Source organism: Vipera berus (genome assembly GCF_964194415.1).
Source record: "Vipera berus genome assembly, chromosome: Z".
Taxonomy (NCBI): Eukaryota; Metazoa; Chordata; class Lepidosauria; order Squamata; family Viperidae; genus Vipera; species Vipera berus.
Window position 1 is genome coordinate 49,959,213 of NC_138205.1, and position 27,410 is coordinate 49,986,622.

Genomic DNA, 27,410 nt, shown 5'->3' on the forward strand with positions numbered 1-27,410 from the left:
ACCCCTCAACTAACGGGCAGGCTGAATGCATGGTGCGTACAATGAAAGAGTCACTCAAGCACATTTTTTCAGGGGATTGGCACCATAGGCTGGCTGTTTTCTTGCTTTGCCAGCACACTATGCCTTGCACAGCAAGGGGCAAAAGCCCAGCAGAGCTTTTCTGGGGAAGAAGATTAATCACGAAACTGGACAGATTGCATCCTGACCGGGTAGCAGCAGACACCACATGTCCAAAGGCACCAAGGGGGTTGCAAGTGGGTGATGGGGTGTGAGCCCAGAACTACGGGCATGGGAACTTGTGGGTGCCGGGTAAAATTGTTAAAGTCTCAGGACCCCTCTCCTATGAGGTGGTTTGGGGGGGCGAGTCATTCACCAACTTATTGATCAGTTGTGAAGGTGTTTTGCAGAACGGCCACTAAACAAGGACCTCTCAGTGGGTCCGCAACAAGAGCTGGCAGCCAGCAGCCTAAAAGAGCAGTTCACATGCTCTGAGGACTCATTCAGTCATTACAAAGGGGAGGTGGCCGTAGATGTACACAGCCCGGGAGTGCAACTTGGGTTTCCTGACGGGGAAGGAAAACCCAAACAAGGCAGCAGCTCTGCCGACCCAGCTATCACATTGGACTTTGGTTTGGGCCAACCAGGAATGGCCAGCCAAAGAGACTCGAGTCAATTCAACTCATGTGACCCCAAGAATCCTGGTCTACCCAGCCTGGCAGGCAAGCTGGTAAACCAGGCGTTGCCCAGAACCCCCAGGCATTCTGAACGGTCACGTAGACCACCAAAATATCTTCAAGATTATATTATTAATAATGTGTGTACATTCTAGGAGGAAGGGATGTGATGTATTGGGATTTTTACTTGTACTGATTCACGTGTTTGTTTGAATGCTGCTTTAAGGTTGCTCAATGGTGTGTCTGTGTAACGGTCAATGACTAAACCAGACTTGCTGTCTCCAAGAAGATCATTGGTTGACTTGGGGCGGGAATGGGTTCCTTTAAACCTATTGGCTGCAGCCTAGTGTCCAACCATATAAGTAGCTGTGCAGCAGCCACTGTTTCAGTTCTGTTCCTGTTTGCCTAAATAAAGCATGTTCCTGTTTGCAACCTTCCGTCTCGTTTATTGCTTGCAAAGAACTGGCTACACAACAGTGTGATAGTTTGAACATTCTTTGGTATTGCCTTTCTTTGGAATTGGAATGTAAACTGACCTTTTCCAATCCTTTGGCCACTGTTGAGTTTTCCAAATTTGCTGGCAAATTGAGTGTAGCACTTTTACTGCATCGTCTTTTAAGATTATGAATAGCTCAGCTGGAATACTGTCACCTCCACTAGCTTTGTTGTTGCTCAGATTTCCTAAGGCCAATTTCATTTCACATTCTAGGATGTCTTCGTCGGGGTCAGTGACCACCCAATCGTGGTTATCTGGGACGTTAAGTTCGTTCTTGTACAGTTCTTCTGTGTAGTTTTGCCACCTCTTCTTAATCTCTTCTGCCTCTGTAAGGTCCCTGCCATTTTGGTCCTTTATCATGCCCATCTTTTCATGAAACGTTCTCTTCATCTCTCCAATTTTCTTGAAGAGATCTCTGGTCGTCTCTATTCTATTGTTTTCTTCTATTCCTTTGCACTGTTCATTTAAGAGGGCATTCTTATCTCTTCTAGCTATTCTCTGGAATTCTGCATTCAGTTGGGTGTATCTTTCTCTTTCTCCCTTGCCTTTCACTTCCCTTCTTTCCTCAGCTATTTGCAAAGCTTTCTCAGACATAGCTTTCTCAGACATAGCTTTCCCATAGCTCCTCAGTATTCCCTTCCTTTCAGTTTCAATAAATTAACAACCTCCTAGATTTTTTCCTTTATTTTTGATAATCCTTTATTAGATTATGCTTTCCTACCAGATTCAAAATTCTGACCTTCAGCCTTTCTAATTCTATCCCTACAGGTTTGAATTACTAGATTGTAATTGTCCTTAGTTATTGCCTCTGCTTCCATTTCCTGTACATCTCCTTTTACTACTCAAGTTCTGTCAATGTGCTTGCTGTTCATCAATAAGCCTCGTATCCCTATTTTCCTTTCTTCATGAAGATCACTTGTAATCTCTTGCATCTAGTGTTACACTTTTCAGAGTCTTTCATCCCTCTTTGACTTGTTTATTCTTTAAAATGTCAAGCTAGTATCGGCTAGCTATGTTTTGTCCCATTTTACTAAAATCTGTCTTTTGGAAGTCTTTTTCTGTCCCTGTTATTCTGAACTCCAACATAACATAACCTGCTTTTTCTAAGATGTTTCACATTTTGAGTTCATCAATCAATTCTGCTTTATTTGTCAGCGCTAAGATCAGAAGAGCTGACCCCGTTGATTCTTTTTCCATCATTTGAAAAAGAGATCAGAAATTAGTGGGACTCTTCTATATGTTATCAATATCCTCCACCAGAGCAGGTAGTCTATAATCAAATTCCATAAAGGTAATTTTTTTGCTTCTAACTCCTTTATATCTCACCTAGATGCTTCCAATAGAACTTCCATATTCAAAACATGAATGCCTCCAAAGCTATGACTTCTTTCCAGACAGTGTCACTTTACTACCTTTTTTTACTGGATCTGCTGAAGAAGTGATATCCTTCAACTTTTACATTGTAGTCATGGGTCTCAACTGCTACCAGATTTCTATTATACCCATGAGGACATCTTTGCTTTTCTGGTTAGGATGTGCAGTTCTAAAATGTCTAGTTGTTTCTTTCACTGAACTAATTAAGATAGCATTAAGGTGTGCATGGACTTTCCTTAAACGAAAAGAACATCAATAATTGAGGGATGACCACTATGGCTGCTCATGATTAATGTTAAATGTGAAGAAAGAGAAAAAAAAGGAAATCTACTGAGTGTTCTGTGAAAAAGCTATTAAGCAGAACTTTGATGGGTGCACTATAGGGAGAATGTACAATTATGAACAATATAAAGAGAATGAATAGAAACAAATTATTCTGTGCCTCTTAAAAAAGCAGAAAAGAACTTCAAGCTGCTCAGATATGATATTGACTAATTGAGGGATTTCATTTCATTTTACTGTATCTGATTCTGCATTCTTTCTGTGAACAGATCCAAAAGAACAGGATTTCTAGTTGAATTTAAATGTGTTTTGTTTTTAAAGGTGTAATTTCCCAGCAAGGGAAAAGAGGCTACATTTACTTTTTTTCAAATTGAATGTGATCATATTTTGTTTTCTCCCTCCTTCCCTCCCTCTATTAAAGGAGTCTTAGCATGGAGGAATTTGTCTTTTAAAACCCTGCATTTGGGAAACATACACAGCAAAGGATTAAAACAATGTGATGCGTAGAAAGTATGCTGAAAATCAGTTTATAATGAGATATTCTGAATGTAGCAGGTTACTTTATTGTTTTTTGAAAGCAATATAATCCTACTATCATAGACATGACTTTTAGCCATCTGGGTTTATGCCCACATTGAAGATAAATATTTTAATAAAATAGATTTGTAGCAGGTTTCCTATAAACAAAAAGGCTATATGAAATTCATAGATAGGATATGATGGATTTGCCAGTTTTGTGAAAAGCAAATCAGTTATGGATAATAGGCCTTCCAAAAGACATTTGGCTAGTTTCTCAGAGAAAAAGGACTTGATTTAAGCGGGCCGTCTTGGTTTGATTAGGATAATTATCAAATTATCATGAAGTATAACTATTACTTTATCATAAACAGTTGCAAGGAAGTCTTCATTGAGTTAGGATTGACTAAGGGACTTCTTCAAATATCTATTTTTGGCAATTATTTGGCTTGTCTTCTTCCCAATCTTTTCTGCTTACCCTGTGAAAAGTAAAGGTCTAGAGACAGAGACTACCTGTAATAATAAAGGTAAAGGTAAAGGTTCCCCCGCACACACGTGCTAGTCGTTTCCGACTCCAGGGGCCAGTGCTCATCTCCGTTTCAAAGCCAAAGGGCCAGCGCTCGTCCGAGGACATCTCCGTGGTCATGTGGCCAGCATGACCAGACGCCAAAGGCGCACGGAACGCTGTTACCTTCCCACCGTAGGGTCCCTATTTTTCTACTTGCATTTTTACGTGCTTTCGAACTGCTAGGTTGGCAGAAGCTGGGACGAGTAACAGGCGCTCGCTCTGTTATGCAGCACTCGGGATTCGAGCCACCAAACTGCCGACCTTCTGATCGACAAGCTCAGCGTCCTAACCCACTGAGCCACCGCGTCCCTACCTGTAATAATAGAACCTTGTAAATCTGATTGTGTTGTTCTTCCTCCTCCTCCTTATGGTTCAGTGAATTAAGAAACTATCTGGCTAAGCAGCTTCCAAACATTGTGTGGAGGCATATCTGGACTTAAACAATGTTTTGCCCCTTATTGTCATGGCAACAGACTGTCTCTGTCAAAGACATGTTCCTTATTCTCTACAATCTTTGACATTTTAATTTTTTTTTTGTACTTTCTTGTACTTTTTGTCACTAGGATGAGAATGATTATGAGCAGAGAGTCTAAGTAGTATTAAATCTTATTCTCTCAATCAACCTGTGAGAAATTCTATCCCATTTGGTGGTTTTAAGGTAAGCCTAACAGAGATAAGCTTCCTGAAGTCTCCATTGTTAATGATGTGTGATGGGGTTTGAAATCCTAATATTTTGGATTTCAATAATTTGATTTTTTTTAACTCATACTCATTTCATTGAATGTAAATTGAGAAATAAGATTACCTGTTAGGACTAATGACTGAAACAAGTGTTTTATTGTAAGAGCTGTTGGAAATATGTTTATTAAAACTTACTGTTACTAAATGTTAGTAACTTTGTCATAATGCTTGTACAATAACATTGATGTGTAAAAGTAATTATTAATACCAGATAACTGTTTGATGTTTATGGTTTGATATAATTGATCATTATCTAAACTGTTAAAATACTGGACTGTTAAAATGCTCTATTTTGGGATTAGCTGATATATTACAATTAAATGTAGTCTTAATATTAATGACTACATGTTTATGAGTCAAATCATAACACCCAATTTAGTTTAATTAATTAGTATGTTTGATTAGGTTTGGAGATAAAGATACAGATTAAAATTTATTTCTTTTTTATAGCTGTGTTATTGGACAAAAAAATAATCAAGAAAAAACAAGATGTACAGAATTTTAAAATAAATTCTGTATAAACAAGAACTAAAACAACAGCATCAAGAAGAAAACAAAGAAACCTATATTTACACATCAAACACATAGAAAGAAAATATTTTAAACATCAGTGTTTCTGATATAGTTGAAGGTAATCAGGAAAAACGTTTTTCTGATGTATAGTTGATTTGGTTTGTATCACTAGAGCTTGATGACATAGATTTAGGTGGATTTTTATGCCATAAAACCTGCAATTAGATTTGTTAAATTCATATCTCAAATCCTTTTTTTTTAGTTTTTTAAGACTTACAGAAGAACCTGTCATGCTTGATATAAGACTTTTATATAATATTAATGCAATTCCTTTGATTTTAAATGAAACAGAAGTTCATCATTTTTCAAGTGTTGTCAATGGTTGTAATGGATAACACCTAATAATCTTAGAAAGGGATGGTTGAATTTGTCTCATTTGAAACCACATTGGAACTGGCAAAATATATTCAGCAGAAATAGCTTTTTCATCAATATGCAGTATCTAATCCAGTAATTTTCTCTATTTCTCTCTTCTTTGTATTGAATAAATTTAGTGTCATGCATGAAAAAGAAAATTAAAAAAAACAAGAGAAAATAGAGGGCAGCAATCAAGAATAATTTCTGTCCTTCCCAAATTTATATCAAATAGGTATAAATTTATGAATTTAATTATGTAGTATGAGGAAAAAATGGCCTTGCCCTAGGATATGAGTAGTTCTATTTTAACCCAATTAAGTCCATTCATAATTATCTGACAGGATCCTTTTTTCCCTTTGGCATGGAGTAGACTTAATGACATTGGGCCAGTCACCATTATTTCCCAATCACAGTCTATTTGACAAGATTGTTCTAATAAAAGGTTATTATAATTCAGGATGAAACTAGAATAGTCCTCAACTTACAACTATAATACAACATGCCTATTATGGTTGTATTTCATGATAGTTATAAAACAGAACAGAATAACAAGAGTCGGAAGGGACTTTGCAAGTCTTTTAGTCCAGCCCCCGGCTCAAGCAGGAGACTATGCCATTTCAGACAAGTGGCTGTCCAGTCTCTTCTTAAAAGCCTCCAGCAATGGAGCGCCCACTACTTCTGGAGGCAAGCCATTCCACTGATTAATTATTCTCACTATGAGGAAATTTCCCTTTAGTTCTAGGTTGCTTCTCCCTTTGATTAGTTTCCATCCATTGTTTCTTATCTTGCCTTCTGGTGCTTTGGAGAATAAGTTGACACCCCCCCCCCTTCTTCATGGCAGCCCTTCAAATATTGGAACACCACTATAATGTTGCCCTTAGTCCTTTTCACTAGACTAGCCATACGCAATTCCTGCAACTGTTTTTCATATGTTTTAGCTTCCAGCCCCCTAATCATCTTTTGTTGTGATTCAGGGTCAGCCTGTGGGTTCGGCAGTTGGGTCGAATGACTCAGAGGTGGAGGAGGAGGGGGGTGTTGAAGAGCTTGCTGAGGGGATTGGACAGCTTGATGAGAGCCCTCAGCCAGGCCCCTCTCATCTGGTCACAACGCAGACCCAGCTGTGTGAGCCTGACAGCGTGGACGAAGGTGACCCACAGCTGGCCCTGTTCAAGGACACCCGACGCAGGAGGCAGTCAATCATGAGTAAACAGAGGAAGGCAATGGGAAGGAGGCAGAGAGAAGCCACGCCCTGAACTGTATTTAAGGGGGAATGCGTGGGAGGGCTGGTTTGCTGAAGGCAACCGCTTGAAAAGCTCCTGTTTCTTGGTTCGTGTCTTGTTCTATTTGTTTTTGTAGCAATAAATTTGGCAGGCGTAATTCCAGCCTCTTGCCTTCTTGTAAAAGGGGTTGTCCCTGCCTTTTCTGCAGGGCCGGTAGCAGGCTGGTATAAAACATCTTTGTTGTTGCTCTTCTCTGCACTCTTTCTAAAGTCTTATCATCTTTCTTATAATATGGTGACCAAAACTGGATGCAGTATTCTAAGCATGGTCTTACTAAGGCTTTATAAAGTAGTACTAAAACTTAATGTGATCCTAACTATATCCCTGTATTAATGCAAGCTAGGATTGCATTGGCTTTTTTGGCTGCTGTTGCACACTGCTAGTTCATATTTAAATGATTGTCCACTAGGATTCCAAGATCCCTCTCATAGCTACTGCTATTGGGTCACTTAATACGTACCTGTTCATTTGATTATTCTTGCCTAAGTGTAAAGCCTTATTTTTCTCTACATTGAATTTCATTTTGTTAGATAGGGCCCAGTGTTCAAGTCTATCAAGATCCATTAGGATTTTGAGCCAATCTTCTGGGGTGTTGGTTAAACCTGCCAGTTTAGAGCCATCTGCAAATTTGATGAGTGCCCTTTCTATGCCCTCATCTAAATCATTTATGAAGATATTGAAGAGTACTGGGCCTAAAACAGAACCTTAGAGTACCCGTCTGCTTACTACCCTCCATGTAGATGTAGTTCCATTAAGAATTACACATTGAGTGCAGTTTGTCATCCAATTATAAATCCTTTGGTGGTGATACTGTCTATCCCACATTTTTTTAGCTTATCACATGACCAACATGAATGAATGAATCTTTATTGTCAAAGTACAACCATGTATACATTGAGATTGGCTGAGCCTCCCTTCGTGCCCACATCCCCAACTTACAGTGACACAAACTCTCCATCTTATTACACCATGTGAGCTAATTGCACAACACACTGGCCTTGCAAGTCAATCATGCATAAAATTTATAAAATTATATCCTGTTCAAAAGCCAACAGCCCATGGATAAAAGCTGTTCTTCAGCCTGTTGGTACGGCTGGCTATACTCCTATATACCAATGATAGGAGAGTAAAGAGATACCGTCCAGGGTGTGAGTCATCCCTGAGAATTTTCCTCACTCTTCCAAGGCAGCAAGCCCTGACAATGTCATCCAGTGGTGTCAGGGGACAGCCCACAATGTCTTGTGCTGTGCTCACCACCCTCTGTAATACTTTCCTATCCATGGCTGTCAGACCAGCATACCAAACCACAATACAGTACGAGAGGACGCTCTCTATAGTAGACCGGTAAAAGAGGGTCATTAGCTGTTGTTCTACCCGGTTCTTCCGCAAGACCCTGAGAAAGTGAAGTCTCTGTTGGGCCTTTCTGGCCACCTGGGTTGTATTAACTTGCCAGGTCAGATCTTCGCAGAGGTAGACTCCCAGAAATCTAAAGGAGGAAACTCTCTCCACACAGTCCTCCCCAATGTAAAGTGGGGCAGGTTCCTCCTTTTTCCTCTGGAAGTCTAGCACCATCTCTTTCGTCTTGCCAATGTTCAGGTGCAAGTTGTTGTTACAACACCATATGGATAGTTTTTGTACCTCCGCCCTGTATGCTGTCTCATCCCCACCTGTAATAAGACCCACCACGGTAGTATCATCTGCAAACTTAATTATCGCAGTAGATGGATCGGATGATACACAGTCATACGTGTACAAAGAGTACAGATAGGAGCTAAGAACACAGCCCTGTGATGAGCTGGTGCAAAGCTTCAGGGGGGGGGTGGACAAAGCAGACCCGACCCTCACTGTTTGTAACCGGTCCCTGACAAAGTCTTGAATCCAATCGCAGATAGAGGGGCAAAATTTCAAGTCAGTCAGCTTCTTGATGAGAGTGCTTGGCAAAATGGTGTTGAAAGCCAAGCTATAATCAACAAAAAGCATCCTGACATAGCTTCCAGGTTTCTCAAGATGACTTGCTACAGAGTGTAAAGCAGTAGCTATCTGTCAACCTGTTTGCCCTGTAGGCAAATTGATGTTTATCGAAATCCAGTGGGAGGCATGTCCTGAGATGTTGGAGAACCAGTCTTTTGAAGCATTTCATGACTACAGACGTGATTTTATGACCCTTGGTTTAGTGCATGTTAAGCAAATGCCACAATTGTTAAGCAAGCCAATTGTTTGCTATGGGCTGATTTTGCCAAAAACTGGTAGTAAATGCGTGCTTTGGCAAAAATATTGTAAACATGTTCAAGTGACTGTGGGATAGCTGTAAATGTGGCCGGATATCAACTGCCTGAAATGCGGTTAAATTACCATGGGAGAAGGCAGCTATCATAACTGGTTGTAAATATTCCTAGGCAGGTCTGTCATAACTTTGAATGGTCACTAAGTGACCAGTGGTAAGTTAAGGACTATGTGTAAAGGAGGAAGGCTAACTCATTGCTCACTCCAAGAATTTTATTTTGAATGGTTCAAGGTTGACTCAGCCTTCCATCCTTCCGAGGTCGGTAAAATGAGGACCCAGATTGTTGGGGGCAATATGCTGATTCTGTAAACTGCTTAGAGAGGGCTATTGCTACTGCTATTGCTATGGGAGGAATATAGTAATGTAAGCACCTTGAGCTCCTTGGAGGAGGAATATGCCATAAAACATGGCATAATAAGTAAATGATTATGAAGAGCTGTTGTGGTGCAGTGTAAGAATGCAGTTTTGCAGGCTGACTCTGCCTACTGCCAAGAGTTTGATCCTAATTGGTGCAAGGTTGTCTCAGCCTTCTACCCTTCCGAGGCCAGTCAAATGAGGACTCAGATTGTTCCAGGCAATATGCTGACTCTGTAAACAACTCAGAGAGTGCTGTAAACTAAAGCACTGTGGACTGGTGTTTTAAGTTTAAGTGCTATTGCTAAATGATGTGCTTGAAAATGTTCTATTGAGGTCAACTGAGCGAAAGTATGGTCTTCAGCTTTAGTACCTCTTTTATTAGCATCTGTTTTTTATAGTCATAGAAAGATATATAGCACAGGTAGTTATTAGCACAGTCCTTAATTAATTTCTGATTACTGCATCCATTTGTAGGGCATTTTTTCCAGTTTTCATTATATTTTGTTTCTATTCCTATCCAAGGTTGAGTAAGAGTAATTGTTTTTTAAAGCAACACTACTGAAGTAATGAAAAGAATAATTTGAGTCAATATTAGATTTTTTTAATTGTGCAAAACATATTTAATTGTGCAAAACATACATCTTTCTTTCTTTCTTTCTTTCTTTCTTTCCTTCCTTCCTTCCTTCCTTCCTTCCTTCCTTCCTTCCTTCCTTCCTTCCTTCCTTCCTTCCTTCCTTCTTTCTTTCTTTCTTTCTTTCTTTCTTTCTTTCTTTCTTTCTTTCTTTCTTTCTTTCTTTCTTTCTTTCTTTCTTTCTTTCTTTCTTTCTTTCCTCTGAACCAGAGCAATATTTTATGGGTTCTGCTTTGAAATCTTTCCCCCACATGTGTGAATTCTGGTTATGATAACACAACGCTCAGGGAAAGGCGCTACAGCCTGTCCCTGTTGTGCTGTGAATCATTCTCTTTTTTATGATCACTTCACACATTCCAGAGTTGAGCACTGGCACTGAAAGGAGTTCCATAACTTAGCTCTGATGTTCTCTAAGTTAAGAAGTAGACAGTTCCCAGAATATATAAGGCTTTCAAATCTCTCTATTTTGGAAAGCCTCTGATTGTGATTACTGCAATTTCCCAAGGGAAAAATATTTTTTCAGATATGATCAGAACAGATTATGGACTAGGCACATTATCAAGATTTAGCTAGCTAATAGCTTGACTTCCCCAAAAATATTTAATCAGAAAAGCAAGGCTCACTATATCCAAAATAAGTAATTGTTCTTAAATATGTTTACAATTAAAATATTTACAGCAGGGTGATAGGATTTTCAGACTGAAAATGCTCTTTCAGCTTTGGAGAAAATTAAAATACATCCCTTAAGAAGACTGTGACAAACAATTTTATATTGAATAATTTTTATAATTTATAATTCTACATTGTTGCTAAGAAAACTGCAAAAAGTAAGTCCATGAAATCATTGGTGGTTAAGTACAACTCAATTTACTTTTTAAAATGATGAAATAGTACCAATATTTTTATTTTTTCTACATTGATATGCTATATTATGTGGCACATCCAACATGCTTTTGATTGAATTATTGGAAATTCTTGATTGATCTGAAATCTAGGTGCTGTATTTTTTTATATCTTGTTAATTTAATTAACACACCCATCCTTTTTCTATACTTATGGGTGGCTCATAGCAACAAGAATAAAAGCATATAAGAAATAATTAATAAAAAAATAAAATATTTGAATTCCCATTAAATTCTAGATGCACTTCCCATTGCTGAATGGATTCTTAATCTCCACAGAGAGGATTTATGCATGATAGATAGGACTTAATAAAAATGTGTTTTTCTGCATTAGAGTGGTTTATTCAATAAGCCTATTTTAGAGATAACTGGGTACAAAAGTTGAAGAAGAGGTAGCTAGAAGTGTCAGCTGTATTAGCCCAGCATAACATCCAGAAATGCATTTCCTCAAGGTCTTCAGGAACATTCCTGCTGTTCTCATTGAGTGTCATTACCTTTCTATCAAGTAATTGCCATGTGTTATTCCTCTGCCATTATGGCTGTAGAGAAACCAGCTAGGCTAACTCCACATTATCTTGGCAAAGGCACCAGGAGAGGATTAGATTGCTTACCAATATTTCAGTGAATTAGAGCTTAAAGCAGAATGGATGAGTAGGAAAGTGGATAGCTGGCATATATATGTATATAAAGATGGAGAGGTTGGCAGTAAGAATGGCAAGTTATATAAAGATTCTGCCACTATAAAGTGCTTGATGCCTATATATTTATTCAAGGAAAACAAATATCTATAGCGTGCTTTCAGTTTAAAAGAGGACAGAACAATTATATTGGGGATGGGCTAAATTTTCTTTCTTTCTGTTTCCCCTTCTACTTTTCCAATGCCATTTGCTCCCCATTATCTGCCTCCTTAATGCCTCCTTAATGCATTCCTTAATCCTCTAAGGAAGCTTTAGATTCACCAAATAAAACCACTCATAATTTGCAAAGAATAACTTTGATTTGGTAGATCTAAAGTGATATTAGATCATTCATACCTTGCCATTTTTTAGTACCTCATCTATTCACAGAAATGGTTTTCCCATCGAAAGCTACCTGGCTTCTGCTGGGACCTGAAACAACTTTTCAAAGAGACTTCAAGGATCAAACTTGCTGAAGTAATTAGTCTGTGTTTCCAACAATGTGTGGATAGTCCCTTGGTCAAAACCCGACAACCCATTATATCCAGGAATTCCTAAAGTTTCATTATCATCAGAACATTAAGCAGAAATTATTCAATATCCTTCAGCTGGGTGAAAATAATGCCTCTTCAAAGAAGCCATTTACCACTTGTCATCCAGTGTCATCCAAAGTAGCATAAAAAAGTGTATTTCTCCATTTGAGACCTTATCTCCAGCTGTGATTCCATCTGGAACAAAGAGAGCAACCTCCAGATTTTGATGATTGAGAACAGGGCTGTCCCTGAAAGCTGTTTGAAAACTTCAATCAATACAAGACACACATACTAGATTACCAGTACTAACTGAGATTGATTATTAGGAACATCTCAGGGTGCTTTAACCCTTTTCTTTAAAGCATTATACAGCTTAAGACCTGCCTACATTTGCTTTTAAATCACCCTAAGCCTGAGTTGGAATCTTTGGAGATACTCAGGGTTAAGTGAGTATGGACTGGGAAGAAATCTTCACTTTACCTCGCAAGATTTTGCCTGTTGATTTTTTCTCTTGAAGTAGGCTTGCCTAAGCACGGTTTGGAAGCATTTTTTTCTTCTCTATTCTATTACAGACTCTTTTTTGTTACACACACTTCTGCTACTAAGTAAAGTAAAATAATGTGCCAACTTGTAGAGCATCCTCAATGCTGTCCGGAAACCTCCCAATGCAAAGATATTTCCATGATGCAGTCTAAGAATCTTCAGATATGACATAAAATAATTGAGTCTAATCAACTAAAAGGGGAGCTGGTAAAACAATTAAATGGATACAAATTTCCAGATGAAATAATAATAAAAAACCTAACATGTGGTATTGTTCTAAATTCAGCTTCCAAGGCAAATGGATGACAGTACAGATATTTTGTTGAAATGCACACAAATATTAGTCAACAACAGCCAGTTATTTTTACATAATGGGTTAAAGAATACTGCCTTGAGCTCCTTAAAAAAAGGATGAACATTCAAAAAAGGAATCTGGCTTTTTGGTTTAAATTTGCAGGCATTCTTACTCTGTTAAGGTTTACATAAGTATATATCAAAGGAAATTTCTGTATACTGAGAGGGACAATTTGTTTAAAAACTTTACTAAAACAAGTGTAAGGTAGATTGTGTAATGATTCATGAGTAGAAAAATGGAACAAGCTATTTAAAGTAAAATATATTATAAATATGGTCACATAAAGTAAAGCTTCCCTTCAACTTAATTCCTGGTAATTATATGCAGTGCTTTTTTTGTAAAAGAAAAAGGTGCCGGAACTCACACATGTCATACAACCCGCCTTGCCTATCCTACAAGGTTCCATCCAAAAAAGGTGCCGGAACTCCGTTCTGAGCGTTCTATGAGAAAAAAACCCCTGATTATATGTTTCCTGTGGTAGCAGCAAACTGCCTTGGATTTCTGCTGCTGTCCCATCCAGCAATTAATCAGGTCCATCCTTTTTGGGCTTTTTCAGTTCAGCTAACATTGGTCCAGAGTAAGGGACCAAACATAATGAAAACAAATGCCCAATTGATCTAATTTGTGCTAAAGCACTATCAGTATGATCAGCATGATTGTTATTAGTGTCTCTGTAGTTTAAGTGTGTTCATCTGAAACAGCTATTGCCTTTTATTAGACAGCCAACAGAATGGGTGCAAAAATCATTTCTATGCCAATTGGAGATACTATGGATAGAAATATTATTTAAATATAGTGTGTATATAACATTGGCAAAATAATTCTGAAGTTTGTTAGCTTTGCAAATCCCTGTGAATTAAATTTATGTCATTCTCATTTTAAAGCTATGAAGATGAGAATGAAATAGTGGCTTGCCTGTCAATGCTTACTGAATACGTTGGCTGTATGACTCCTCTCTTAGATCCAGTTATATCAATATAGACTTTTTTGAGAATTTGGATTTTGTTCTCTAGGTACACTTGTGGACAATACTGCAAGTGTGAAGTGTACTAACATTTACAGACTATGCTACTTTTCTGCTTGCTAGACTGTATCCTGTCACTTTTAGCAAGCAGCATTTATATAATTATTAAATGTGACTGGATATAGTCTAGAACATAATATTGAAGTATCTCTGTGTGTGCATACAAAAATTCATTTTTAGTAAAAATACATGGAGCTGGGAAAACTGATTTCCTTTGGCTGTTGGAACACATGATGTAACTAGAATGCTCAGATAATTGATGTTTTAGGGTGTTGTAAGGCTTTAACATATTTATGCTGCAATCTTATACCTAATTACTGAAAATAACATAAGGTATGCTTACCATTTAATAAACAAATATGGGTTGCACTGTTAACCATAATACCTCCTAGGCAGATAGACAGGACTACAGTATATTTTTATGGTATTGTGAATGTTATCAAGTGAATTTCTGCTCTGTAAATAACATTCATTTCACAAATTCCCAGTGAACACACTATATGACAAAGTGCTATTTTAATGAAAGTAATGTTTTGTTGATAAATTCAAAGATTGATAAATCTGGCAATTGTTCTCTTAATATTAATAAGATTAATTTCATATTTTTACATATCAGTGCACACACAGAACCCAAATGGTCCAGTTTTAAAATTTGCTGGACATAGATATTATTTTAGTATGATTGAAGGGAATAGACTACTCTGACATTCATGAAGTTTCAAGAAGTAATTGAGCAACACTCTTAATATATCCCGTCACTAAGCTTTTCATTTCCAGACACACAGTTCACAACAGTGCTGACAGGCAAAAAATAGAGCTTTTACCCTGCTAGTTCTGACCTTCAAGTAGAAAAAACATAGAGACTGAAAGTCAAGAGAAATGTTTTACTTACTTTGTCCTTCAAATTTCCTGATGATTGTATCCAAATAGGTGTTCTGAGGGGCCACATGCCCTCTCCTGACAGGCATTTTCAAATGTTTGTTCACATCCAATGGGAAAGAGAAATGCCACTCTGTTCAGTAAGATCCTCTGGTTTTGAGTAGAAAGGCCGAAGAAGATTGAGCTCTGCTCTGAGAAACCAAGGGGTAGTTGGCTAACAGGCCCTTGCCTCTGGTACTCTCCTGCTTGGTAGCTGTGAAGAGAGCAAAGATTCCCTCCTTGTACCCATATCCCTCCCTTAATTTTCTTTAGCTCCTGACCAATACAATTTCACCAAGGGCAGGAGGGGGAGAGTTGAAACAAACACTAGAAGGAAAAGGGGTGGGGATTTCCTTTTTCTTTTTTTTAATGATGATGCTTAGTCATCAGTGTCCCATTCCATATGTGGCTGTCTCAAAGACTTGTCAGCAGCAACAGCTGTTAATCTGACAATAACCAGCAGCCACTTCCCTTCTCTCTTTTTGGGATCCTAAATAGACGTGGAACCGAAAAAACTCACGGGAAGAGAGATGTCTCTTTGTCTATAATTCAATGCGGAAGATGCTGAAGAAAAGATTGGGGCTTGGAAGGAGAGGCACACGCCTTTGGGAGGGGTCTCCTTGTCGCTCCCCCTTTCTGTTCCTTTAATGCTCGGACGGCAAGAATAAGTTTGGAATCGATAAAAGGAGGAGCTGTTCTCAGGCTGTGGTGCTGAAGAGCCCGTCCTGGGCAGAATACCACCTGGGTTGCTGGCTGCTAATCTGGGGGCGGAAGGAGAAAAAGCATGAGTAGGAGGAGGAGGCGGTGAAAAGAGGGGAAACAAGAAAGCACATTTACAAGCTTTTGTAGACATCGGTTCACTTTCGGCTATACTTAAAAACTGGGCTTCTTGGCATTTTGCAATATAGCCACTTGTTTGGTAACTGGGAAAGAAAATGGAACAAACAAAAGATTCCATCCACCAATCACTCCAGAGATAGAGAGATAATCGGTGCTTCTTCACAGTGAACTCACCACCTTACAGATGAACAAACAAAGTGAAGAAAACTATTGTAATAATTCTGCCATTAGCTTTAGGGCTTATTTCAATATTTTGTTTGACGTATTTTTGGATGCTACTGTAGCAAGAAGCCGGTTTCCATGCAGTTCATCATAAGGATCATAAAACAGGGTGTTTTTTTGTTTTTTTAAAAAATGATATGGTTAAAATGTTTCCTACTGATCCCAACTGTAATAATTATGGATCAATATCTTTTCTTCTAAAATTGAACATTGGCAATGTGCTAAGTAGTGGTGAAGATTTGTCAGTTATAAAAAGTATATTACAAAATATAAGAAAAATAAATTATATCTTTATGGGTATGTAGCAGACATCATCCAGAAGTTTTGGACTAGAACTTCACAACTTCCCTAGTTCAGGGGTGTCAAACTGCCGGCCCATGGGCCGGATGCATCATGCCAAAACTGCGCCCACCCCATTGCCGGCAATGGAGAAAAAGTCGCAATATGTCACAACATGTTGCATGATGTTGTGGGTTTGACACCCCTGCCCTAGTTGTTCACTTGCTGGCTGAGGCTTATGAGTCCAAAACTTTCAGAAGGTGTCCAGTTGTCTAGTTTATCCCAATCCCAAATTGCCATTGTCATTTATGGGTCATAATCAGACTAATCTATATTACTTCAATATTGTAGATCTGCTCTTTAAAAAGGATTTGGAAACTTCGGCTAAGGCAAAATGTCAGTTTATTGGCTGGAACTTTGCAATGTAACAGTAGAATCCAATAAAGATACATGTTTATTCAATCATCTCAGCTACCTTTTTGACTCTACGCATGAATTTTAGAGATAACACCTATTATACCTCTAAAAAGTTGAGACCTAACAACTTTATGGACCATTTTCTTTCCACATACAAGAAGGAATTGCAAGGAGTATAAAGTTATTTTTCCTGGGATTGTGATTAGCTTGGGCAGTACTGTTAAATGCTTGGAGGTGTACTTCAGAATCATTTGTAGATCCCTTCTTGTCAAATATTGAAATATTGAGCTATCACCTCATATCTGGGATTGACAGAATCTACTAATATCCTCCCATGTGATTCATCCCTATAATTATAGGCATCTCTCTGACTTTTGGAATGGCCTTATACAAGGGGACAATCTTTAAAAGGAGGAATTTTAGCTGCAATTCTTTTCTTCTCAGCTTCATTAAAATGTAGTATTGAAGAATGGGCATTTTGTGTCTGTTCTTATGTTTATTCTGTGTGGTTTATCAGGCATTACATTGGCCTATTTTTTCTTTCACTTGTCATTTCTTGTCTTTGACTTAGCCTTGGCAACTGTCTGGACAAGTTCCTGCAGTTTTCTTGAGAAGATTTCAGAAGTGGTTTGCCAGAGACTCTGTCCTAGGATTCAGAGAAAGAGACCAGCCCAATCTTGGCTGGCTGGCTTTGTGACTAAAGTGGGAGTAGAACTCCACATCTCCTGGTTTTTAGGCGGATGCCTTCACCAATAGACCAAACTGGCTCTCAAGAACCTGTTGGACCTGAAGATTGTGAGCACGTTCACCTGATTTTTTTGATCCATGCCCCTCCTGATTTGTCAACATAGCCTTGGGGATGTCATGGAGGTGAGTTCTTTTCCCCCTCTTTGCATTCCTTTGCCTCTTAAAGAGGCTGTGGTTCACCTACTCCTCAAGAAACCATTGCTAGACCACGTTATTTTGGACAATTTTCATCTAGTATTAACCCTTCATTTTTAGGGAAGGTAATAAAGAAACTTCAAAGGACCTTGGAGGAAGTGGATTATCTGGACTGCTTTCCAGTCAGGATTCAGACCCAGGTAAGGGACAAAAATGGCATTGCTTGTGCTTATGGATGACCTTTAGTGTGGTCAGATGGGGGAGTAAATCCATTACTGCTCTATTTGACCTCTCAGCAGCTTTCAATATCGTCAGGCATTCTGCATGTGACCAAAAACACCATGAAAGCACTCTGCATAGTGTTTCTAGTCATGTATAGAGTGTGTTTGGACAGAGACTAACAGCAATGAAATAATGTGAAATAACAGTGAAAAAAATAATGCTGAGAAGAGGGTTTTTTTTCCAGTTTGGACTCCAAACTTTCCTGTCCCTGCAGTCCCATTCCCATAGTGCATCAGACCTGCAGCTAAATGCGGCTGCAAACTTTGCAATCTGCATGATGGGCTGGCTCAAGCCCAGCCTTTCAGTTCTTTGAAAAAAGCTAACGTCCCATTCCATTGCTTCCCAAAGTGGCCCTTATTTTCAGAGCACTGTGGCTTTTTAAAAATAAACTTGCAGGGCTTCCCATTTTAACACTGTGATTATAAGGTAGTTTTCTGCTCAATCAAAAATGTAGTTTTCTGCTCAATCAATCAAAAATCAGTGAGAGGGAAAGACCAAGAGATAGCTTGCAATTGTGTAGAAGTGTCAGAAAATATAAAAAATATAAAGTAAAATATAAAAAATTAAAGTAAAAAGAATGCAAACTGCTCCTTGAAGCCATCACAACATTTGTGGAAAAGATGGACTTAATTTCCAATAGGAGGATTCCGTGTCCCCCCCGCCCCATGATGTAGCTATATAGAGCAAAAGGGAATGATTTTAGAAATGCATGGCCAAGATTGAGAGAAAATGAGTTAAGAAATATTTATTTTGAGAGTAAATCTCCAGGATCAGACAAATTATATCTTTAGATACAGAAGGAGGTTGCTTATAAGTTGACCGAACCTTTATAAAACTGTTTTTGAAAAATCCTGGAGCATGAATAAAATGCCAGATTTCTGGAGAACAGCAAATTCTCCACCTTCAGAAAGAAAGGAAAGTTTCCTAGAATAAGCTCTTTAAGAATGATAACTGAAAAACTGCCGACTATAGAAGAGTGGACTTTGAAAGTTTCTAACTTGGCGGAAATGGCAAAGATTTCAGCATATTTGAAAGAACAATCGCAACAGAGATATATTGTGGAATGGAGAAGATGGATTGAATACATTCAGAATAAATACGGGACTAAAAAGTTTCATCTAGCATTTGAATAAGTAGGGGATTTTTATGATGTGTAATTAGTTATCTGTTATTACTTATTAATATTATGACTATGGTGGGTTAAAGTGCGATAGAATTTAATGTTTTATTTTTGTTGTTAGCATATTTTAGCCTATGCTTGTATCACTATACCCTGTATTCAGCTCTGGGAAGTCGGGGAGGGGGGAGGGGAGGGGAGGGGAGGGTTGGGGAGAGGGGAGGGGGAGGAGGGAGTTTTTTGTATTTAAAAATGTTTGTAAAACTTTTTAATAAAAAAAATAATGATAACTGAAAAGATTCAGGATTAGATCATAAAGAAATTGATCTGTAAAAATCTTGAAAATAAACAACTGAGCATGAATTTATCAAGAACAAGTCTTTCCAGATTAGCCTCCATCGTCTTGGTATAAATCAAAATGTCATCTACGTACACCAGGACTCCTTTATAAAGATGTTCATGCAGGACCTCATTTATCAGTTGTATGAAAATGCAGTCCAAAGAACATCACCATGCAGTCCAAAGAGCATCACCTGGAATTGGTAACAGCCCAGTGGGCAGTTGAATGCCATATGTCATTCATTACCCTTCCTAATCCTCATCCAGTAATATGCCTCTCTCAAGTCCAATTTTGTAAATAGCCTCCCCTTCATGAGGTGTCCCAACATGTCTTTCATCAATGGAAGGGGGTACATGTTCTCTATGCAAATGCCATTTAACTAGCAATAGTCCACTCACAACCTAAGGAACCCAGGCTTCTTTTCCTTGAAGTGTACAGGGGCTGCCATTCATGACTTTGTTGGCTGAATAAAACCCCTGGCCAGGTTCTCATCCACAAATGCTTAAAGTTCCTCCAGTTCCCTGGGCATCATTGAGTACAACTTTAGTTTTGACAGTTTGGCATAGCATAGTCTGTGGGGTGATGGGGTGGGAGCACATCAAATTCTATCTCACTGAACACTCAGCTAAATCACAATATTCCTTGGAAATTAATGGCTCTGAGGTCTTTTGCCCTTTTAGCTTTCACTTCCTCAATTACAGGCTCACATGGCTTTTTAACACTTTAGCTATTGCCCTGTGTCTGGTTACCTTCCTTCACATCTGCCATCTAATTCCATCCCATTTAATGGAGAGGTTCCACTTTCTCCACCACATTAAGCCTAAGACCATAGCCTTGGCCATCACAGGGGCTACGATGAACTGAATGGTCTCTACATAGGTCTCCACCTTTAACTCCACTAGTTCAGTCAGACAGGTAGTCAGTGTCCCACCTGCTATTAACCATCTAGTTGGGAAAAGGCTATGGGCTTCTACAACTTTCTCAGCCTCATCCCAAACTTCTCCACCACTTAGGGTCTGACTAGGCATCTAGTGTATCCCAAGTCCAATAGGACCCGTTTACTGCCAAAGAAGCCATGGTGATCTCAACCCAAGAATGATGGTGCCACTTACCATCAGGTCATCTTCTCCCTCACTATCACTTTCACAAATGGCAAGTCCCACCTTGATAGGTGCCGGAGTTCCTTCCTCCTTGCTGGAAGGGGTGTATGAACTCTATGACTTGTTGTCCACTGTGGCCTCCCTGTTTTTGTTCTGGCAGCTTCTTCCCTCTCTTTGGTTGTTCCCAAGGCTGGAGGGGGCAGACACCAGCCACAACTCATCTGCCCAGTGGCCTTACTTGCCATGGCAGAACTATTTGATAGGGCTCGCGTGCAGCTTTCTCACTTTGACAGAGAGTGCTCCTCCCCTCCCCACTCTGAGCCCCCTGCCTCTCAGCAGGGCAGTGGCTATGATTTTCTTGTCCTGTATGCTTGTGGAATTCCATTAGGTCAATCTCCACTTTGTTGGCCATGCAATATTATGCTCACAGTGTTTGCGGCACTCCCGGGATAGGCGGCTGTGGTATAACTCATTATTCACACCTTCTCTGAATAACCTACCAGTAGGTGTTCAGGCCAGTCTCCTAGATGGCTGGCTAGCAGATGGAAGTCTTGAATGTACTCTGTCACCAGCAATTTCCCCTGCTTATTGGGACACCACGAGGATGTGGATCCAGGCTGTCTGGTCTAGGTACATCACTCCATAGTGTTCTTTGTTGTGCCAGGCCTGAGCCAGGAAGTGGGCTCAGTGGCCTGGTCATCCATCAAAGTGAGCCATTAAAGGGAGATGGCTGGCACTCCTCCCATACCAGGACAAAACCCTAGAGTGGAATCCCAACTGCTGCCATTGATACTGGTGCTGGGGCTCTGGCTGGGGCTGCCAGTACTGGTGCTGAGGCTCTGGCTGCATCTGGGGCCACTAATGCTACAGGTTGAAATTTGAGAGGAGAAGTGGCGAGGTCCACTGCTTCTGCCACCTGCATTGGAACTTCAATTGTGGCTGCAGGTGCTGGTGTTGCTGGCTGAAGAAGAAGAGGAGCAGGAGTAGTTGGGACTGCCAGGGCCTTGGCGGCCCCCAGCTTCACTGCTGCACAAATCTCCACCCCTCCGAACTTCTTTATCAACTGCTCGATAGATGGGCACTGGGTGGTGATCAGGAGTTCCTGTTTGTCTGGGTCATCCCACTTTGCTGCCTGCTTGACCTCCCACTTCCTTGCACCATGTTGACTCTGGGAGGTAGGGGTCTTCAGCCTCCACATTCGCTGCCCAGCAAGTCTTCAGTCCCTGATATGGGGCATTCCTTGCCTGCTCTCTAGTTATCACAGGTTCTTGCTTGGGCTTCTTGAGTTTTGCTTTTGGGTGCATACCAGTCCTCTTCCCCAATTTGGGGTGGTGCTGAAGCTTCCCTCTCACAACTTCTTCTTCTCATCCAAGTCTTTGCCAGTAGTCAGCATTTTGGCTTAGGTCTCCCAGTGGAATCCAGATAGGCTATTATTGTGGGACTTGGCTTAATGTTAACCGCTCCACTGGTTGAGACAGCAAAGGATCCTCCTGGGACATCTTTTTACCAAGAGTGTAACTTTACTAAAATCCAATTCTAACTTGTTTTCATGCAAACAGCATTAGAAAACTTTCCCTTTTCCCTTGGTCCTCCCACTGTCCATTTGTCTAGCCAATCATTTACACTTGCATTGTTTTGGGAATTGTCTCTCTGCCTCAGACTTTCCCAGTCAATGATCTTGGGGTGCTGTATCTGTCTCAGGCTTCAAATCGGCACACTTGCATTCCTTCACTCTCCCCGGTACTCCCCCTCCCCTTGCATTCCAAATGCCTTCCCTTCCCCTTCCCATTGCTGATGTCTGGTTGTGAGCAGGGTTTCCATAGCAAGCTGACCATGACATTTCTACTTAATAGGATCACCCCATTTGGCTGCCTGCTGAGCATTCTATCCGCTCCCTTGCACAATATTGACCCCTGGGAGCGGGAAGGAATACCTTGACTTCTGCCAACTTTCTCACTCTATCTGACCATCAGGTCTTCAGCCCCTGGAATGGGGCATTCCTCAGCTGCCCTTAAGCTGCTATGGGTTGCAGCTCCGTCTTCTCAGTCTTCGTTTTTGGGTGTGCCCCAATGGCTTGGGTACTTGCTCCAACCACCAACTGCCAGTGCTTCTTGAGCCAGACTCTCCCCTGGCCTCTTCTTTTCTTCCAGGTCTCTCATTGTCACCATCATTGCTCAAACTTCCTGGTGGAGTCCAGGCAGGTTATTGCTGTGAGAATTGGCTTAATATTAACCGTCCCACTTGGTTCGTGCAGCAAATAAAGACCCCTGGGACAGTTTTGTTTCCAAGAGTATAATTTTCCTGAGCCAACATGGATACAGGAGTAGCAAAGCCAATTCTACCAGTTTCACATGCAAATAGCTTAGTTAAACATTTCCCTTTTCCCCTGGCTCTCCCAGCGTCACTTTATTCTCCCCAATCAGTATGGTTAGCTCGGTTCAGTTTGTTTTAGGTAACAGACTCTCCACCTAGCAGACTTTCTCATCAGGTGACCTTGGGTCTCAGGCTCCGAGTTGGTGCTCTTTGCATTCCTTCCCTTATACCCTTCCCCCCCCTGCAGAATATTCCCTCCCCCTGTTGCTTCTTGTATGGCTGTGAGTGAGGTTTACAAAGTGAGCCAAGCTTCAGCCATGACAGGGAAGAGGACAATTCAGGCTCATGCAAGCAATTTCATCCAGTGATGACAGCTTTTTATCAGTGAATATGGATAATTCACCTGCATGAAAGTGAAGAAAATTCAGAAAGAGTGCATGCATGTGTGCATTTGTCCCACCTTTTCCTTTGATGAAACTATTGGTCTATCTCAGATGTGCTTGGATTATGCCTCAAAAAGGAACTCTATAGGACCACTTTCATTCTGTTTGAATAGTGGCTTAGTTTTTACTATTGCTTTAAAGTAAACATGGTGATTGCAGATATCAGTCTGGAAGACATATCCCTCCCCCAGAATTTATTCTAGAATAGCCATATGGTGGCAATCCTGCTGCCCCTGCCCCCACAAGTACTGTTAATCAACAAACCCCAGGAAAATCATTTGTGTAATCCTCCTGATGATCAAGTTCAAGCTGTTAGGATTAAGAACAGGTCCCCTTTTTTACAAGGGTGATCAAAAGCAGCTTGCAGAGCATCCTGTTCTCATGAGCACTCTGTAGATGTAGTAGAAGCAAGAGATAAATACTTTCCAATCATACATGCAGGAAAAAATACTGAAGCAACAGAAGCAAACTGACATTTCAAAAATAGTATTGAGCCCTTTTTCTCCATGTATCGGATTACTAAAATTCAACCCATGGTCTTGAAATTTTAATGTGTTTCTGACTCTAAAGGCAAAATGTTCTTAAACAATGTTTGGGTATGAACTTTCCTGAGGAGGGAAAAGAGTAGCCAGGTACCATTTAGCATTTACCGTATTTCGACATGTTGTCCACGTTGGGGTTTCATGTTGATATTAGAAGGCTGCAATAACATTTGCAACACTATCTTCTCTCCCTTACAGTCCCTTCCCATCCATACAAAAAGATATTTGTTCATTTCAGGGATGCTTCAGAACTGGGGTTGCAGGTGTGGTTGTTCATTGCACCCATAGAGTTGAGAGGAATTATCTATTCTCTGAGCAAAACTGATAGGCTGGTAATTTTCCAGCAATAGAAGATAGGAAAGTTCTTAGCATGCTAGAAGCATGTAGAAGCACTGCTTCCTAAGTCAGTGTTTCTCAGCCTGTGCAAACTTAGGATGTATCAACTTCAACTTCCAGAATTTGCCAACCAGCATGCTGGTTGGGGAATTCTGGGAGTTGAACTGCATGTATCTTAATATTGCCAAGGTTGAGAATCATTGTGCTATTTCAACAGGGAATGAATTAGACTTCTGAAATCTGATATAAATGTATTGAACTATTGGGGCAGGAAGTATTTTATAGTTAACAATTTGCTGCCAGGACACTTGGTTCAATTTCCAGCCATCTTTAACATGTGTCTCTATCTTTGCAGCCATACATGTGCAAATTACTGAGTCAGCTTACAAGGGAAGAGCACAAAAGGAAGTTGTGCTCTTATATGTTGTTTTTGAATTCTTACAGATATTTTCAATCTTTTATTGGAGCAGCAGTGGTCCCATTGTGTTTTAAGACTGCCATTATTTTGCCAATGCCAAAAAAGTCTTCAATCACGGGTCTTAATGTTTATTGTTCAGTTGCACTTACATCCATCATTATGAAATGTTTTGAAAGGCTGATAAAGGACTTTATTGTATACAGCCTCCCTCCAGCATTACTCACTTCAGTTTGTTTATTGTCCAAATTGTTCCACAGAGGATGCTATTTCCTCTGTTCTCCATCTGAGTTTGGCATACTTAGAGAAAAGAAATACTCATGCTTGAATGCTGTTTGTTGACTTTAGTGTGGCATTTAATATGATAATTCCTCAGCATTTAGTAGATAAATTGGGCCTTTTAGGCTTCAATACTCCTTTGTGCAACTGGATTCTTGATTTTCTCTCTGATTGTATGTGTGAGTTGGAACTAATATTTCTAACACCATATTCTTGAGGACAGATTCTCCTCAGGGCTATATCCTAAGTTCACTGTTATTCACCCTGCTGATCCATGACTGTTGTGCAAGGTTTGCTACCAACCATATCATGAAATATGCTGACAATAGCCCAAAGATAAAATACCCAGACACAAACTGAGCAATGTGGAATATGCTGTACAATGCAGTGAGCCATGTGCAGATCTGTACATTGGGGAAACTAAACAACAACGTCATAAATATATGGCACAACAAAGGAGAGCAAACCTATCAGGACAAGATTCAGCAGTCCACTCTTTCGAAGACAGCAAAATCTACATTTTGCACAGAGAGAACCACTGGTTTGAAAGAGGGGTCAAAGAGGCCATCTATGTCAAAATTGAACAGCCCTCTCTCAATAGAGGGGGAGGGATATGACATCATCTATCTCCAGTCTATAACACAGCCCTTTCAACAGTTCCAAGAAGGCTCCACACCCATTTGCACTACTCAGATGACCCTGACAATAGAGATAGGTAGCCTCAACGACTCTCTAAAAGAATGCAAATGACCAGCTCTCTGCAAGGAGTATAAATCCTTCCATTCCCATTCAGTCAGAGCTGAAGAAGCTTCTTGGATGAGAAGCAAAACATCTTTAAAGAAAAGGAAGAAAGTCCAATTGCCTCCTGAAAAAGCACCTTTGGGACTATATCTTATGTCAGAGGTCCCTAACCTTTTGGACACCAGGGACCAGTTCCATGGAATGAGGAGGGGGCATGGTTTTGTGTGCTGCCTGCATCTCGCAGATGGGGCTTTCCTTGTTTGTGCAGACCGGTTGCTAGCATGCTGCAGCCCGGTACTGGTCCATGGACCAGGAGTTGGGGAACCCTATCTTATGTTACCTTACCTTACCTTACCTTATCATCATCTATCTTATCTTAAATCTTGCCTTGCCTTGCCTCGTCTCGCCTCATCTTGTCTCTTCTCATCTCATCTCATCATCTCATCTCATCTGCACGATAGTTTCCAAAAGGTCAGAGGATGGTAGGGGAAGGAAAGGTTCACTGTCATAGTTATTAAACTACACACTGCTCCATTTGCTTTTTAATGTCTGGAAGACACCTGGTGCAATTAGTCAGATGCTTGGGATTGAAATTGTTGTTGGAAATCTGACTTTGGTTGCACTGACTCTTCAGCACCTCACACTGTATTGACCACAAGAGGCAGTGCAGTAGAGATGAAGAGTTAGAATTTCCCCCTTCTTACTTCTTTACCTTTCAGTCTGCTTGCTCCTTGCCTATGTGACTGTTAACCTCTGGTGTTTCCTTCCTGCTTTTGTCTTCCTAGCATACTTGCTCCATTGCTCAGGTAAGGTTCCTCCTCTGCAGGGATGCACTCAAATGTCTTTCTTCCAGTTATTAGTATGCTGGTGGTATGCAGCTCTGAATTTTCTGACTGAACCAGTCAATCTGTACAGATCTTTGCATGTTACAATGAATCAGACAAGGTACAAACTCATTGGGGCTGAATCCCCCAATAAAAAGAGGTTCTTTGGGTTAGTTTCTAGGCCCAGGACCCGAATAAACAAGTATGTAGATTGAATATGCCTTTGGCAAAACTTTTCTACTGTGATAGCCTCCTCAATAGTTTATGGTAAGGCAACTATTCATCTATTATGTGAGGTGACATGATATGCATCAAATACAGAATTCTGCACTTGGATATTATAAGGACTACCATATACGGTATATAACATTGGTTTTCAAAGAACTCTTGTTGTCAATAAACATTTGTCTGACTTTAAGGTGCTGCTGTATAAATTCTAATTCATCCTTCTCTTCACTACTGAGAGCTGTAGATTTTGGAAAGAAATGGAAGAGGCTCCCTAACAAGCAGGCATATACATAGAATGAAGGCTACTGCTAAGCTTGTAAGCCGCCCTGAGTCTTCGGAGAAGGGCGGGATATAAATGTAATAAAAATAAAAATAAAAATAAATAAATATTTTGGCTGACAAGTTACAAAATGTTCTCCTCCTGGACATTTTGCTTTATTTTAGTGATAGATTCAGAACCTGCCATTTATACCAACGTTTGGAATTTACTGAATGAAGCTGGTTTTATTTTGTTTATTAATGTTCTAGTGATGATAATTATAGAGATTATTATGTTAGATTACTCATTTTTCTAGTTATGCCTATCAGATGCATTGGTGTAGTCAAGAGCTATAAGATGGGGATTTTAATAGGGTAGAGTGATTTCCTTTCCTCAAAGACTTGTCTCGTAATCCATTCATGATTTCTTCCTTGTTCTTTCACAAAGAAATGAAAGAGACAGTGAA

At 39.9% G+C, this 27,410-nt stretch overlaps 1 protein-coding gene across 1 annotated transcript in view; it reads right to left on the bottom strand.

The window, feature by feature from the left end:
* The window catches only part of KCNH6 (potassium voltage-gated channel subfamily H member 6), a gene marked incomplete at its 5' end in the record, with an annotated part of 131,285 nt that extends 116,150 nt beyond the window's left edge, over positions 1–15,135 (bottom strand). Inside the window, one exon of the mRNA XM_081344614.1 lies at positions 15,060–15,135. Coding sequence (XP_081200740.1) covers positions 15,060–15,135 — 76 coding nt within the window. The remainder of the gene's footprint in view (positions 1–15,059) is intronic.
* Positions 15,136–27,410: the final 12,275 nt, after the last annotated feature.